At 30.3% G+C, this 14895-nt stretch overlaps 1 protein-coding gene and 1 long non-coding RNA gene across 2 annotated transcripts; one reads left to right on the forward strand and one right to left on the reverse strand.

Annotated features, from left to right (window-relative positions):
• The first annotated feature begins 8480 nt into the window (after window positions 1-8480).
• Window positions 8481-11422, forward strand: LOC112710229 (TITAN-like protein). The gene is made up of 7 exons (XM_025762386.2): window positions 8481-8898; window positions 9043-9169; window positions 9321-9645; window positions 9756-9790; window positions 10085-10130; window positions 10405-10826; window positions 10933-11422. Exons 1-7 carry the CDS (start codon window positions 8546-8548, stop codon window positions 10966-10968), a joined length of 1344 nt encoding a protein of 447 aa, XP_025618171.1. The 5' UTR covers window positions 8481-8545; the 3' UTR covers window positions 10969-11422.
• A 204-nt stretch (window positions 11423-11626) lies between these two features.
• Window positions 11627-13375, reverse strand: LOC140175428 (uncharacterized). Its single transcript, XR_011866197.1, has 2 exons — window positions 12554-13375; window positions 11627-12030 (listed from the first exon to the last, which is right to left on the reverse strand). It is a non-coding gene; the product is annotated as an uncharacterized lncRNA (long non-coding RNA).
• Window positions 13376-14895: the final 1520 nt, after the last annotated feature.

Genomic DNA, 14895 nt, shown 5'->3' on the forward strand with positions numbered 1-14895 from the left:
TTTAAAACCTATTATACACATTATCAAGATTTCTCATTATCTTCTTAACAGAGTTCATTAATTAAACTTCTAATAAATTCTATTATCTTTTTTCAAATAATCTTATACGTGGATAATTCATTCTTTAAATGAATACATATGCCGTCATTGTCAAATCATTACATAAGATATGTATGTATGTATCACAAACTTTATATTAGTATCTCAATTGGATTAGCTGTATTTGAAAATAATCAATTAAATATCTTTAATCCAATAACTATTTTCTTATCATTGGGTATTTCCATTATTTATTGTATTGGTTGTCCACAATGGAGTTTTTGTATTCATTTCCACAATAAATGAATATATTATTACTTTTGCCATAAACAAAAAATTATTTAGGTATATTTAGGATTTAAGATTTAAGATTTAAGATAAATTATTACTACATTCATCATCCTGAGACTTATTGAATGATTTGAGAGTAATTCTTTTTTTTGTGTTATTTTTTAAATAAATTATTTCAAAAGCAAGCAATCTGCCTCTTAATTCATCATAAATCATTTGTCAGATGCCACTGCTTTTATTTATGATTATGGCTTTTGTTTTCCACTCTTTCGTGAGATTTCTCAGTGTTTTCTTCATTAGCACGGGTTCAGATTGGGTAATTTCCATATCATCTAAGCCGTTGATGATGATAGTGAATCTTTCGAACATTTCGTCAATAGATTCTCTTTCCTTCATAGAGAATATTTCGTACTCTTTACATAACAAGTCTATTCTGGTTTGTTTTACTTAAGCAGTGCCTTCGTGTGTGACTTAGAGCTTGTCCCAAATTTTCTTTACCGTTTTGCATCTTGATATCTTTCAGTATTCCTCGAAACTGATTGCACAATTGAGCATATTGACAGTTTTAGCTTTGAGCTCTATCTTTCTCATCATTCCATTCAGCCTCAGCCTTAGGAACAATTACACCATTAGTTCCTGTTTTGTTGGAACTTGGGGACCGTTTAATATGATCTTCCATATGTTGTAATCTATTAATTGAATAAAAATTTTCATTCTCTCCTTCCAATAGTTGTCATTCTTTCCATTGAAAAACGGATGTCTATTGTTGGATTGTCCTTCTATCAAAGTATAGGCCACCAGATTGGAACCATTGTTGTTTGCCATCAGAATCTTTCTTTCAAATTGCAAAACTTGATTTCTTTGAGACCAAGCTCAAATACCAATTGATGATTATTAGTTACTAAGAGAATAAGGGGTTGAATCTTAGCCTTCTTTTCTTCAGAATATTACTTTTGCCTTTTTAATGAAACTTAGGAGATATTTTTGTTTTTGTCTCGTATCGAGTTGAGAGACACTTTTTTTGTCTCCTAAATAACAAAAACAGAAATAGAATAGAGAAGAATGAGTGATACCCAGATATATCCTAGTTCAGCTACCTAGTGCAATATAGCCTGCATCCAGTCTCCATCACAATTATGATAGAATTTCACTAACTTCACAAGATTACAAACACCAATTTTTTTCTAGAATCTACCCAATCCTATATGGGACAAATCCAGATTCTAACTCAATCTGAGTTTGACTAGGACTCAACCTAACTTACAACAGCCAAGTGCTAACCCAACTTGTAAGAGAATCCCCACAGGATCATGAAACAAAACAGAAAGATGTACAAAGAAAATATGAAACATCTTATAACTTTTTCTCCAAGTTTAACTCACTGCCTTTTATCTCTTATTGACTTTTTCTTACAAATCTTACCATGTTTGCCTTTTCAATGAGACTCAGATAGACAAAACTGAGAAAAAGAAATACAACATGAACACCATGAAGGAGAAGAACTCAACCAGCTTAGATAGCTATGAGAACTGAATTTTGTGCTTTATTCTTACTCTCTTACCTTCAACCCTTAGCTGTTCACCCTTATTATAGAAGAGTGAAGCTTCCAAGGTTAAAGCAAGCTTCAAAACCCATACTGTCTTCTCCTTCATCAGAGCTTGCAGCGGCTTCGTCAGTGATGAGAGAGAGATCCAAATTTGTTGCATGTAACTTACTCCTTCTCTTTCATCCTTTTTCTTCAAATTTCTTCAATCTTGACCGTAGAGCTTTGCTTTGATCGCAAGTTTAGATTTAGACCGTAGATCTTCTGCTGTCTGGATTTGACTTTGATTTTTTTATGGTTGTTTGATTTGTACTTGAGACTTTATTATTTTTTTCTTGATTCTTTGGTGTAGCACAAATGAGGAAAGCTTTTTTCTTCTTTGTTGAGTGAGTGACGTGACTGAAGAGAAGGAGAGAGGAGAGAGAAGAGAAAATATGGCTTTCGACGAAGCTAAGTAGAATTAAAGTGGATTGAACTTGGATTTCAAATTTCTTAGAGTGTGGGTGTTGGTGACTTGGTTAAAGTGTAATAGATTTTGAATGTGATCACCAAATAGACTTGTATTGGACCAACACACTCTTGTTTCATTTTCTTAATTCATGTGGACTTGTTTATTTGTTCCATGGATCTAGATGATTAATTATTTTTCTGCACACCAAACCAAACTCATTAAACAAACAATTTGATAAATACATAATAATGTTTGTTCATCACTTGGATTAATTTTCAAACTCAATAATAATAATTATTTTTTAAATTTAATTAATGTTAGTGTATCAATATTCGTTAACATGCTTATTGATTAAATACTTTTATATAAATTAAATTTAATAAAAGTCAATATATTGGTACAATAGTATAAATTAGAGTTAAAATAAAAATATTAATGAGTAATTATTTTATTCTACTCTTTACAAATAAAGGTTAATATTTTTTTATAGTAAATATTTACAAATTTAATAAATATACACATCAATATATATTGGTATACTAGTATTAATTAATTTTAAAATAGATAATATTCGTTAGAACATAAAGATATTAATGAATACAATTAAAAATATTAATGAGTACTATAAAAAATATGTAAATATGGTATAAAACAAAAAAAAAATAAATATAATGAAAAAAATAGGAATAAAAAATAGTTAAGAGTATAATGTAAAAAATTTATAGTATACAACAATAGTCGAAATAAATAATAATACAACTAGAAAGTAAATTTATTTTTTTTATAGATATTCAATAAAAATAGATAATACTTTTATTTATGAAATATATTGTCTTATTATTTATAATGTATGTTTAATTATTTTTAGGTGGACACAACTAATAAAGTTTGAGGTGTCAAACGAATTTCAGCCATTTATAAAATTTGTCGAGGATTAGGCAAGCTTTGAAAAAATTGAGGTTGGGCGAACTTTATGAAAAAAAAAAAAAAAGATTATAGGATATAATGTTAGTTTAACTTGTATTTAAAAATAAGGATTTTTTTGTTTTGTAATGAAAAAAATCCTGAAATGTTAACGTTGATAACTTTGAGAATTTAATTGTGATGGCAAGAGTGTAACTTTAAAACCAAAAAAACGTTTTTAATGTGTGGGTCTTATTGGTACCTTTAACAAAAAATTACATTATTAAAAGGAAAAAATAAAACAATCTAGTATTTGAAAATGAAATAATTAAATATCAATAAATAAATTTCTAATCTTTTAATTCGAAAACACATAAGTTTTTGATTAATTAAAAATATAAATATTTTTTATTTTTTAAAATACGAGATATTTAAGTTTTTCCGTCCAAAATATATAAAGACAAATCAGCCTCTTAGAAGGATTTAAATGTCTCGTATTTTAGAAAATCAGAGATATTTTAGTATTTTTAATTAATCAAAAATTTATGTATCTTCGAAATAAAAAGTCAAAACCTATTTATCATTTACTCTAATTTTAAATGTTCCATCGTCAAAAGAAAAAATTAAATGTTACGAATTTTGAACAAAATTGTTAACATTATTTAGATTAATATATATACTATGTATAGTGTCCATTTATTAAAAAATAGATTTGAACTTTTATTTACAAACACATATATACATATACATAATGTGTTTTTTATATTTTAATTGAATTAAGTTGATTGTTAAATAATAATAAAAAATAATAAATAATGATAACCATTTAGTATTTTTCTTAAATAAAGCATGTACAAAGCGATATTCGAATTTCTAATACTTATTTTAACGAATTAGTAAATTAATTATTAGATCAATTCAACTTACTTATCTCAACTATATAATCTAACTAATTCTTTATATATATATATATATATAATTTATTTGATTATTTTTTTATTTTTTAATTATGTCTTATGCTTGTGTTTTCCTTTATAAGGATACTTGGAAAAATTATTCGAAATCAAAATGCCTCATGTTGTTAAGTTTTTGTTTTTTACCCAACTATACTTATTCAAATGTTTATAAAATATATAATGATAAATTATATTTATATAATATATAATTTAAAAAATAATTAAAATATTACATTAATTAAATGATTATTTAATTTATAAAATTAAGTATAAATTTTAATGATGTTATTTTTAACTTAAATTTGAATTTCTCATAGCATAAAATCATCCAGGCATAAGTTTTTCACTTGATTTCACAAATTAAATAATAATTTAATTGATATAATATTTTAATTATTTTTTAAATTATATATTATATAAATATAGTTTGTCATTATATATTTCTAAGAATTTGTTACATCAGATTTTGAAAAAAAAATTTCAAATTTTAATTCCTATACTATTTTGGAAGGCTATATTTTATATTAATTTTTTTAACATCAAAAGTTCTAATAATAAATTTTTAGATGCTAATGAGTCAAATGATGATTTTTAATGAATTTTTAAAAATTGTTTAATATTCTGTTTTACATTCATAAGTTTATAAAAGTAGATTTTCTGAAATTTTGAACTAAAACATAAAAGTTATATATCTATTCTTATTTGTTTTATTTTTTTATATTTTATTTAAATTTAAATTGAGATATTTTTTATTGACATTTATATTTTAAAGTTAATATAGATAAATAAATATTAACTTCATATATTTACTTTATTAATACTAAATTAAATTAACTAGATTCAATTTACATGTATATGCTACAAAAGTAGTAAATCAAATTAATTAGATTCGATTTATTATTGATATATCATATATAGTAAATCAAATCAAGTTAATTCGATTTACTATTGATATAGTATTACATTAAAAAATGTAAATCAAATTTTACATATATTTACTTTAAGATATACATGTTAGCTAATCCACTTTAAAACATTTGTGTAATATTGATTCTCATTTCATTTATTTAATGATTTATCCTTATTTGAATCAAAATGAATATAAATATAAGATAAAATTAAATAAAAGTCCACACAAGAATCCCAAAAACCAAGAGAAGTGAATATACTTAAAAATTAAAACTAAAATATATATAAGGAACATAATATATATGGTAGCACTGCCTCTTCCCCATAACACATGCAAATCCAACAAAAAAAAGAAGAACCAACCAAATCCCCAACAAATTGGGTAACACCACTAGAATCTAGGGATGACAACACAATGAATTTAGGTAAATCTTCGCACTATATATCCTATTATACTTTATTCTGTATTAACTTTTATATATATATATTATATATATACCAGAGCAGTTAAGAGCGGATACGTCAAGATTTTAACTTCGTTTCGTTCCGAACGAAAACTTGCCAGCATTCAAGCACGAACAGTGACTGCAAGTTTCATGGAGCGAGAGCAGTGATTACCTATTGGGCAGAAGAAGAAGAAGCGCCCTGCCTTCGAAAGTGTGATTTTGGTGTTGCCATCTCTGTGGCTTCTGATTGGTTTGCTTGGATTGCAGCTATTGAAGTCACTTTCGCTCACTTCGTCCAGTTGGTGGAAGTTTGGGGAATACTTGAATGCTTAATTAGTTATTTGCAAACAACAAATTTGGTCATTTTTGTTCCAAGAGTTACAAAGAAATCGTAATATTTTGGTATATAGGTGGTTATGTCTAGCTCTAAGTATGTATCATAAATTCATAATATGAGCTAGTCATGTTATATACACACCAAAAATTTATATAATATATATTAAAATATAAATACCATCAAACGAATTAGTCTAGCTTCTTTATATTTAATTGGTTTAAGTTTGTAGATCTAAGTGTGAATCTATTTATTTTTTGTTTGTTCACGAGTTTTGAGTTTTAAGTTCAGATTGATTTGTTTGTTCAGATTGATTTTTTGTTTTCATTTAATCTGTTATTTTTTTGAGTTAATCAAATTTAATTTGTTTAGCTCAAATTTTAAAGATAAAAAAGTACTCATTTAAATGGATAAATAAATTGATCCTTCAGCTCTAAACTATTTTCACAGTCCTAATAAAAATGATATAATTTATTTTTTGGTATGTTTGACAAAATTTTAGTAATAAAAATAAAAATATTAGAAAATTTTTTAAGTTATAATTTATAATTTTTTAAAGATTTTTTTACTTAAAAAAATATCTTTAACATAATAAACAAACAAAAATTACTTTTATATTATTATACTTAAATATAATTATTAAATAAAAATATTTTTTTACATTAGATATCTAATTATAAAATTATTTTTATTTTTCTAAAAAAATTAAAAAAAAATCTTATCATAAAAATTTATCCAAACAAATCCTAAAATCAAATTAAAGGACTATAAAATACAGAAGAAAGGAGACTCACTTAGAGTATCACCAACTTTGAATTGTTTCCCTGCAACCCATTTGGTGTAATCAACTCCAAGGGTCCATCCAGAGGCATCTCCAACAGTGTAATCTGTTGCAAAAACAGTTGTAGAAGCCAACAACAAAATCAAGAATGAAGAAGCAACTAATGCTATAGCTTTATTCATGTTTTTATGACGAAATTTTGTAATAATCAAGAAAATTCTTCAAAGGAATATATAGCAATGAGAAGCTTTGCATGCTATGCTACTATTAAAGAATAATTATTAAAAAGAGATAAGTGTAAATTTATAACAGTGATTTGATTCTCATAATATCTTGATTAAATTCTTTAATTGGTTTGTTGATAAATAAAATATTTAATTGACTACATTTTCATTTATATATATATATATATGATTGATTCTATCCTTAAATACAAAATAGGAAACCAAATTGAATATTCAAAACAAACCGGGTCAAACATTTTGCTTTTTGTTTAATCTTATTTATTCAAGTTTCTATGTCAGCAATTAATTCTTAATATATCTCAATTACATCTCCTATTGATTCATTCTACAAATAAAATTCTTGTTTGATTTTTTTTTTTCCTCATTGCCAAGTTGATTCTTTTTATAAATTAAATTAAACTTCTAATGAATTCTATTATCTTTTTTCAAATAATCTTGTATGTGGATAAGTCATTCTTTAAATGAATACATATGCAGTCATTGTCAATATAGAAAAGAATCATCATTACATAAGATATGTATCTTTGTATGTAGACTTTGTCTTAAGTGAAAAAAATATATTTACCTAAATTATTAGAATATTATAAACTTTTATAATATTCATAACATCTTTTAAGTCATTTTTTTAAAATTGTTTTACATAAAAAATGGTTTAAAATGGCTTAAAATGATTTAAAATGCCTTTTATTCTATACAAAATAATTTAAAAAAAATTGGCTTAAAAAATATTAGAAGTACTATAAAAGTTTGTAATATTCTAGTAATTTAGGTAATTACATAATAAAAATATATTTTTGTATAATTTCTAAATTATTATTGACTATATAGAATATTTCGTTAATGTTCTAAGTCATTAGGACATTACAAATTTTTATAGTACTCCTAACATCTTTTAAGCTATTTTTTTAAATTATTTTGTATAGAATAAAATATTTTTTGCGGTATAATTTAAATAAATTTATTAAAAAATATTTATGAGCTATTAAAAATAGGCAAAAGAGTATTGTATGAAATTCGAATTGATAGTTCATTAATATTTTTAAAAAGTCTTATAATTAAATATTTTATTAGCTTTTTTTAATACATTAAATAAAATATATTTTTTAATTTTTAAATTATTAATTTTTTATTAATTTTTTATCACTCACACACACAACACTCACACACACATAATATCTTCTTCTTTTGATCAAGTTTGCACTCCCATTAGCTTATTTCAGTGATTTGCCGGAAAACTAGTGGACTCATAAGCCACATATCTGGGTTTAAGTTTAGTGGAGACAATAGTGAAGAACCCTTTAGTAGAATATATTAGGGGGTGTGATTACATGTGTGTGAGTTGTATGTCTAAAAAAAATTCTTCTTGTGTTTTTGGGACTAGTTCTTTTTTTCATTTTAGGGTCGGATTATTCTAAAACAAATTTTTGGACTGGATATAAAACAAAAATTACATACTTTGGTCCAGTCAAAGCCCAACGCCCCAACTCAAGATGCTTCAGTTTATAGATGTGGGCCTTTGTAAATTTTCTAAGCCCAAATAGGCCTTTTTATCTTTCCTTGTAGGCCCAAAAGAAATATTTTGATTCACCGTGTTCTCAATTCAGGCTTGAGAGCGGAGAACGACGAACAGAAGTTGTGTTTCGGTCGATGCCGGCGGGGGAACAATCGGAGCGCATCGGTAACAGAATAAGGAACCCTAAAATGACGTCAAAAACCACCACCAACAACAATGAGAATGAGAAGAAGAAGAAGAAGAAAAACGAGTTCGAATTCTGCAAAGTATGCAAGCTGAACCACAACCAAGGTCTCCGCCACAAGTACTTTCCCAACCACAACAAATCGCTCTCCAATTTCCTCTCCAGGTTTCGCAATAAGCTCACCGACCTTCGATTCTTCCTCATAAACCCTAAAATTCTCTATCCTGAGTTCGCTTCTCAGAACCGATTCTGGTGCGTCTTCTGCAACGTTGATATCGTTGAGCTCCGTAGTTCCTTTGCCTGGTAACCGCCGATTTCTCAATTTCGAGCTTCGGATTTTTGTCTATTCTTGGTTTGCATTTTGAAATTCGTAGCTGTAGGATTGTTGCTCGAGTTTCTGTTTTTAAATAATTCAATTGTGCGTGTCGCGCGTGGATGTTGTGGTAGTGCTAATGGAATTCGCCACCTTGCGAGTGCCGAGCATGTGAAGAATTTGAAGCACTTCTTCTGGAAAAATGGTGGCTCGGTGGATCAGTTGGAGGCGTTTATGGTCTCTGATGACGATGTTGCCAAGGTGATTGATAAATTTGTATTTACACCAAATTGGTCCCGTTATGAATTGGCATGAACTACAAATTACTAACAGATTTAGAATGTAATGAATGTGTAGATTTTGGAATGTGATTTCTCATTGGTAGTTATTGTTTGTTTCTTTGCAACTGCAGTGGGAGAAGAAGTGTGCGGCTCTGCAAAATGAAGCTGTGTCGGGGAGTGGTGGATGCCGTGGAGCCGTGATTGGTCCTTCAAGTGATATCCATAATCAACCCAACAGTGGAAATATTACTAGTTTCGAAAATGTTTATTCTGATTCTGTGAAATCATATCCTTCTTCAAATGATGTTTTGCCTTTACAATACTATACAAATGAGAATCAGATATCGGGACTCTCTAGAGTTCACAATGCTGGTGTTTTAGGTTACAATACGTCTGTGGTACGTTTGGAAGCATCGTGCTCTGATGAAAATTCTTTTGCCTTGCAGGATTTTGCAGGTATGGATGTCCTGTGCGTTTAATTTCTTTTTGTATACCTTACAACTATTATCCACATGGGATTTTTTAGAACTGGGACTTATCTTCTGCCTGCTTATTTTATGTTTCAGTTGACAAGAAAAGCCATCTCTCCAGAAATAAAGGGGTTAGTTCTTGTCTTCTTCCTCTACTACTGTAACTTTTAAGGCCTTAACTGTTTCTCATCTGAATCTAGCTATTTGTGTCTCAGAAATTTCGAAGCCAATGGTTGGTAACTTGATTAGTTTGCAAGATCAATATTTTTTGAGTTTTGCAGAAAAAAATGTCTTGTCTTGACAATCCATGAGTATATTCATTTCGAATATTCTTGTCTTGATTCCTCCATTTACTATTGTGTCTATAAATATAATTTCTTGTTTCAACACTTACAAAAGGATTTGGTTATGTATGATTGTACCAGGTGTTAGACAATGGTAGAATGTTAAGCAGAGAGAGCAGTCATCATGGTATTCATCTACAATTGTATCAAAGCTATTTTGCTTCCATTCTTATAATATACAATAGCCAATAAACTGCAGAGCATATGGCAAATTGAATATGTTAACTTAATGACAATATGTATGGCATATATTTATTATTTAAGATTATACTGTGCGCCAAAAATTTATGAACTTACTATGGCATTATAACTTGCTTATGAATCGTTCTTTTAGAGGAGGTTGTATGTGTAGTTAACTTGCTTGAGTGATGTATTTTCTGCTTATGGTCCTGCATTTTCAGGTCTGCAGATGCTCACCCAAATCTCTTCTGTGCCTGCCGAAAATGCTGGTGGAAATATACATTCTGGAGCACCCCCACCATGGTTTGAAGCAACTGAGGGAATTCAGATACATTCTATTCCTGCTTTAGGAGGTGCAGCTTCCCATTCAAACATGTCTGGGAAGTCCAAAAAATTGAATCCAAAACGGGTGGGAGCTGCTTGGGCAGAAAGGAGAAAGATTGAGATGGAGAGGGAAAAGAGAGGAGAGGCTGTGCGAAATGAATGTGATCCCACATGGCTTCCTAATTTTGGCAGAGTCTGGCAATCTGGTAGCAGAAGAGAATCCCGAAAAGAATTCGAGAAGGAGAAACGGAAATTATTCAATGCTGAAAATCAATCTGAGATTCCACTCAAGATACAACCTTATGTTAGTAAAAGAATGGTGAGTCATTTTCCTAATTCTTGTATCGCTAACTCACCAGAATTAAGCTATTCCAACCATCAATTTGTAAATCTTTCAATGGGCTTCCTTTGCTTATTCTTTGCAGCGGATGGAAGGTGGTGGTGATGAAGTAAATGGGTGACATTTCAGGTTACAGGCTAGTTCAAGGAGTCATCTTCGTGGTATGCACATGTCATAATCTTTTACAATGAGCAGAGGCTGAGTTCAATTAACAGATAAAACATGGGATTCATATCAAATCCTGGATATAAGATATAGTGGAATCGTTGTTTCATATTGTCCTGCAACAATAATAGTTTAGTAAAATAGGTGTATATATTAGTATATGCATTGAGCAAGGAGTGAGGCAGTAATTCTGCACCCATGTTGATCTGTCCAATTTTGTGTAGCTTCTTGGTTTATTGTTGCCAACCAGCTAGATTTTGAATATAGGGGTGACTCAGTGATTGCTATTAACATTTAGATAGCGTTCAAAATGTTGCTCTTTTCCATGTTAAACGGACAACTTATCCATACTACTGTACAGAATTGAGAATATTTAGATTATTCCTGTCAATTTAATAGACTTGTGTTCATTTTGCTTGTGATGTTTTTAATAGTGCAGTTTTGTGAGCTGACACAACTCTCAACCCAAGGTATTTGGCATCATTCTGTGAGTCAAATTTCTCTTAATTTTCCTATGATGATATGGTCAATTTATGCAAAAATGACTAAGGTTTGAACTAAAGAATAGTGTTTGGTTATTATGTTGTGATAGACTGATAGAGGAGATTGACATGTTGAGGATAGAAACATATTCGAACTTTGGAGAAAATAGACAGACAAAAAGTTCTTATTTTGGGATAATTCAAACATAATTTCCTTACTTCCAAAATAAATTAATACAAGAAGTATGCGAGAGATGCGCATTTCTATCCCACTGGCTCTGTTCTTGCTGATCAGAGGAACTAACTGCATTGCAGAGACATGATTTTGCTATTTAACATGATTCATGGTGAAAATTGATACTTGATTGATGATTGATGACACTCTTGCTTTATAGATCGTATCCATTCGAGGCAGAATGCTGTGGAATGGAAAGTGACCTCTGATCTTGAAGTTCCATCTTGCTTTCCTATAATTTGGTAAATAAAATAGCTACACATCCACAAAGAAAGTAGGGAACTCGTAGTTTTTACCTCGACTGGAAAAGTTAGTTCAAAATGGTAAGTCGTTGAATCGTAACACGAAATGTAAACGTGACTAGTCAAATATAAAACTAAAAATTATAAAAAATCTGATAACACAAATTCACAAGTCAAATGTCACAACTCATAACAAAACTCGATCGCAAATCAAAACACAAATTCATAACTCACAAATTTATACGACATAAAATAAAGTTAAGTAATAAATAAAACAACTAAAATACTGTATTGAACAACTAATTACAACATAAAAAATCTGTTACTTTTGCTTGTGCATTACACAATAGTATAAAATTTTCAATCATCCTTCACAGAGTATTTGTTCACTTTGTAGAAGTATTTGGTTTTTGAAGAACTATGTCTAATGCCACAATAATAAATTAACAATTCAAGTTTTCAGTTAAACAAAATTCAACAAAAAATTCAACCTACAAAGAAATGAAGTACAGCTTTGTTGTGACTTGTGAATACAAACCACTATAATGAATACAGGAGAGGCAAAAAAGATTTAAGATTTACCTAAAATCACTAAATAGGGGAGGAGCAGGCAACAACCAACCATAAACACCGGCGGTCAATGACACAGAGCAGCAGCAACACTAAGCCAGCAACCTTCTAATGTAGTCACAGTTGCAGTCAGAGAGAGCCAGAAAAACAGAGATACACTCACAGACAGCATCGCAACAAGCCTTACAGGTCACGATAACAACTTTTCTTCTCTGATTCGGTGATTTTAGAATTCAGAGGGAGTTCATAGCTTGGAGGGAGGGAAAGTGATAGATTGAATGATGTGAAAACTAAAAACGACAGTCATAAATTGGAGATAAATTGTTAGGGTAAACGGTTCAAGAAGAATTTGTAGGGACATTTATCTTTTTAACTTCATATTGGGCTCTAGGGTTTGAATTGGTTGCAATTTGAGCCAAGAAAACCACTTTCTAGAGATTTCTTGAAACTGAAACGCAACCTCGTTGGAAACTTGTGATTCTAGCATTTGAGCGTGTTTCTTCGACAATTCAGCACGGAGCTGCTTCTTGGAAGACGAGAAGCATAAACGAGACAAGAGGGAGAAGCAAAATCACAGAATCGTGCGATTCTACAAGTAGAGTCACGATTTTAACTACCTTGCCCACAAATACATTGGACAACCCCTAACCAATAAAACAGTGCATCCAAATAGACAATTAAACATAATACAAATAGATGGAATGGTTTTTATTGCAGGACATAGTTGAAGCAGAACGTGTTCCTAGAATATGGTCCTCCAACCGAACCATACATCAATTTATTCACGGAATGCTAGGACGCGTCAAGATCAGTTGAGTCATCAAACTAGCTCATCTGCAAGGATGGAACAAATCAAACATAAAATTATTCTACTTAAAGCAAATATTAGTGTTAGAAACAAGAGACTAAACTAGAGAAATGATTTGTGTGTCTATTCAAGTTGTGTAGAATGATACAATATAAAGCGTAATTATAGGTACTAAGAGAATCATAATAATAAAGACGTAATCTCCTATAATAAATATTAAGATATCCTAAATAATACTAATTGATCCTAATTGATCCTAATAATATTCTAACATCCCCCCTCAAACTCAAGTGACAACTTGAGTTTGAAACTTATTTAAAATAACGAAATAAAAAAAATGCATAAACTAACAGAACGGATGCAGACGGAACTGCCGGAAGAAAGCGCAGACGGAACTGCCGCTAGTCTGAAAGAAGCGCAGACGGAACTGCCGCTTGTCTGAAGGAAGCGCAGATGGAACTGACAAAAAGAAACGCAGACAGAATTGCCACAAGAAAACACCGAAACTGCCACGAGAGAAGGCAGACGTAACTGTCACGAGAAAAGGCTGACGGGACTGCCACGAGAGAATGCAGATGTAACTGCCACGAGAGAACACAGAGAGAACTGCCACGAGAGAAGGCAGACGGAACTACCACGAGAGAAGGCAGACGGAACTGCCACGAGAGAATGCATATGAAACTGCTACGAGAGAACGCAGATGGAACTACCACGAGAAAACACACACGGAACTGCCACGAGAGGACGCAAACATGAGAGAACGCAAACGAAACTGCCGAAAGAGAGCAAAAACTATATGATTTCTTCATGAGAATAGGTAAGCAGCGGATGACAGTGGCACTCAAAATAGGCTAGTCGGTGAGATGAACGAGCATCAAAGGAGTGACAAAAGGGAAAGAATAATGACATCGAAAAAAAGTACAAAAACCACGGTGATTTCACCGCAAGGAAAACAACATATCTTCTTCAAGGAGGATACCATGGCTCTGATACCATGTTAGAAACAAGAGACTAAACTAGAGAAATGATTTGTGTGTCTATTCAAGTTGTGTAGAATGATACAATATAAAGGGTATTTATAGGTATTAAAATAATCATAATAATAAAGACGTAATCTCCTATAATAAATATTAAGATATCCTAAATAATACTAATTGATCCTAATTGATCCTAATAATATTCTAACAATTAGAAAAAAAATCCATATTGTTGAATCTGTAATTTCCCAGCGTACTTGAGTTCCTCAACAGTTTGTGTGCTATTGGACCGATTGCCGAATTGAACTGTCTGCTGCTGATGCTTCTTTCATTGAGAAACAACAGCCTCATATTTCTGCTAATGTTTATGTTTCGAATACACTTCTGAGAGGATAGAAGCCCTGATGTTAAAGCAATATACACGAGTGAAATGTACTTCCTTCAGATGCGGGCAAGGGATGTGCTCATTAGTAAATACAGCAAAGTAAGTTGCGCCAATTCTATAAATAGTTTTGGCAGCTCCATCGAATGGAGTTGTTATGACCACCTCCATCAAACTTGTCTAATGT

The sequence above is a fragment of the Arachis hypogaea genome, chromosome 9 (genome assembly GCF_003086295.3).
Source record: "Arachis hypogaea cultivar Tifrunner chromosome 9, arahy.Tifrunner.gnm2.J5K5, whole genome shotgun sequence".
NCBI classification, from domain to species: domain Eukaryota; kingdom Viridiplantae; phylum Streptophyta; class Magnoliopsida; order Fabales; family Fabaceae; genus Arachis; species Arachis hypogaea.

Bases quoted from the DNA above. Each gene is read 5' to 3' on its own strand.
- LOC112710229 (XM_025762386.2), top strand. From the start codon at position 8,546: ATGCCGGCGGGGGAACAATCGGAGCGCATCGGTAACAGAATAAGGAAC. The intron at 9,170-9,320 runs GTGATTGATAAA...TTGCAACTGCAG, and splicing joins CTGATGACGATGTTGCCAAG to TGGGAGAAGAAGTGTGCGGC. The intron at 9,791-10,084 runs GTTAGTTCTTGT...TGATTGTACCAG, and splicing joins ATCTCTCCAGAAATAAAGGG to GTGTTAGACAATGGTAGAAT.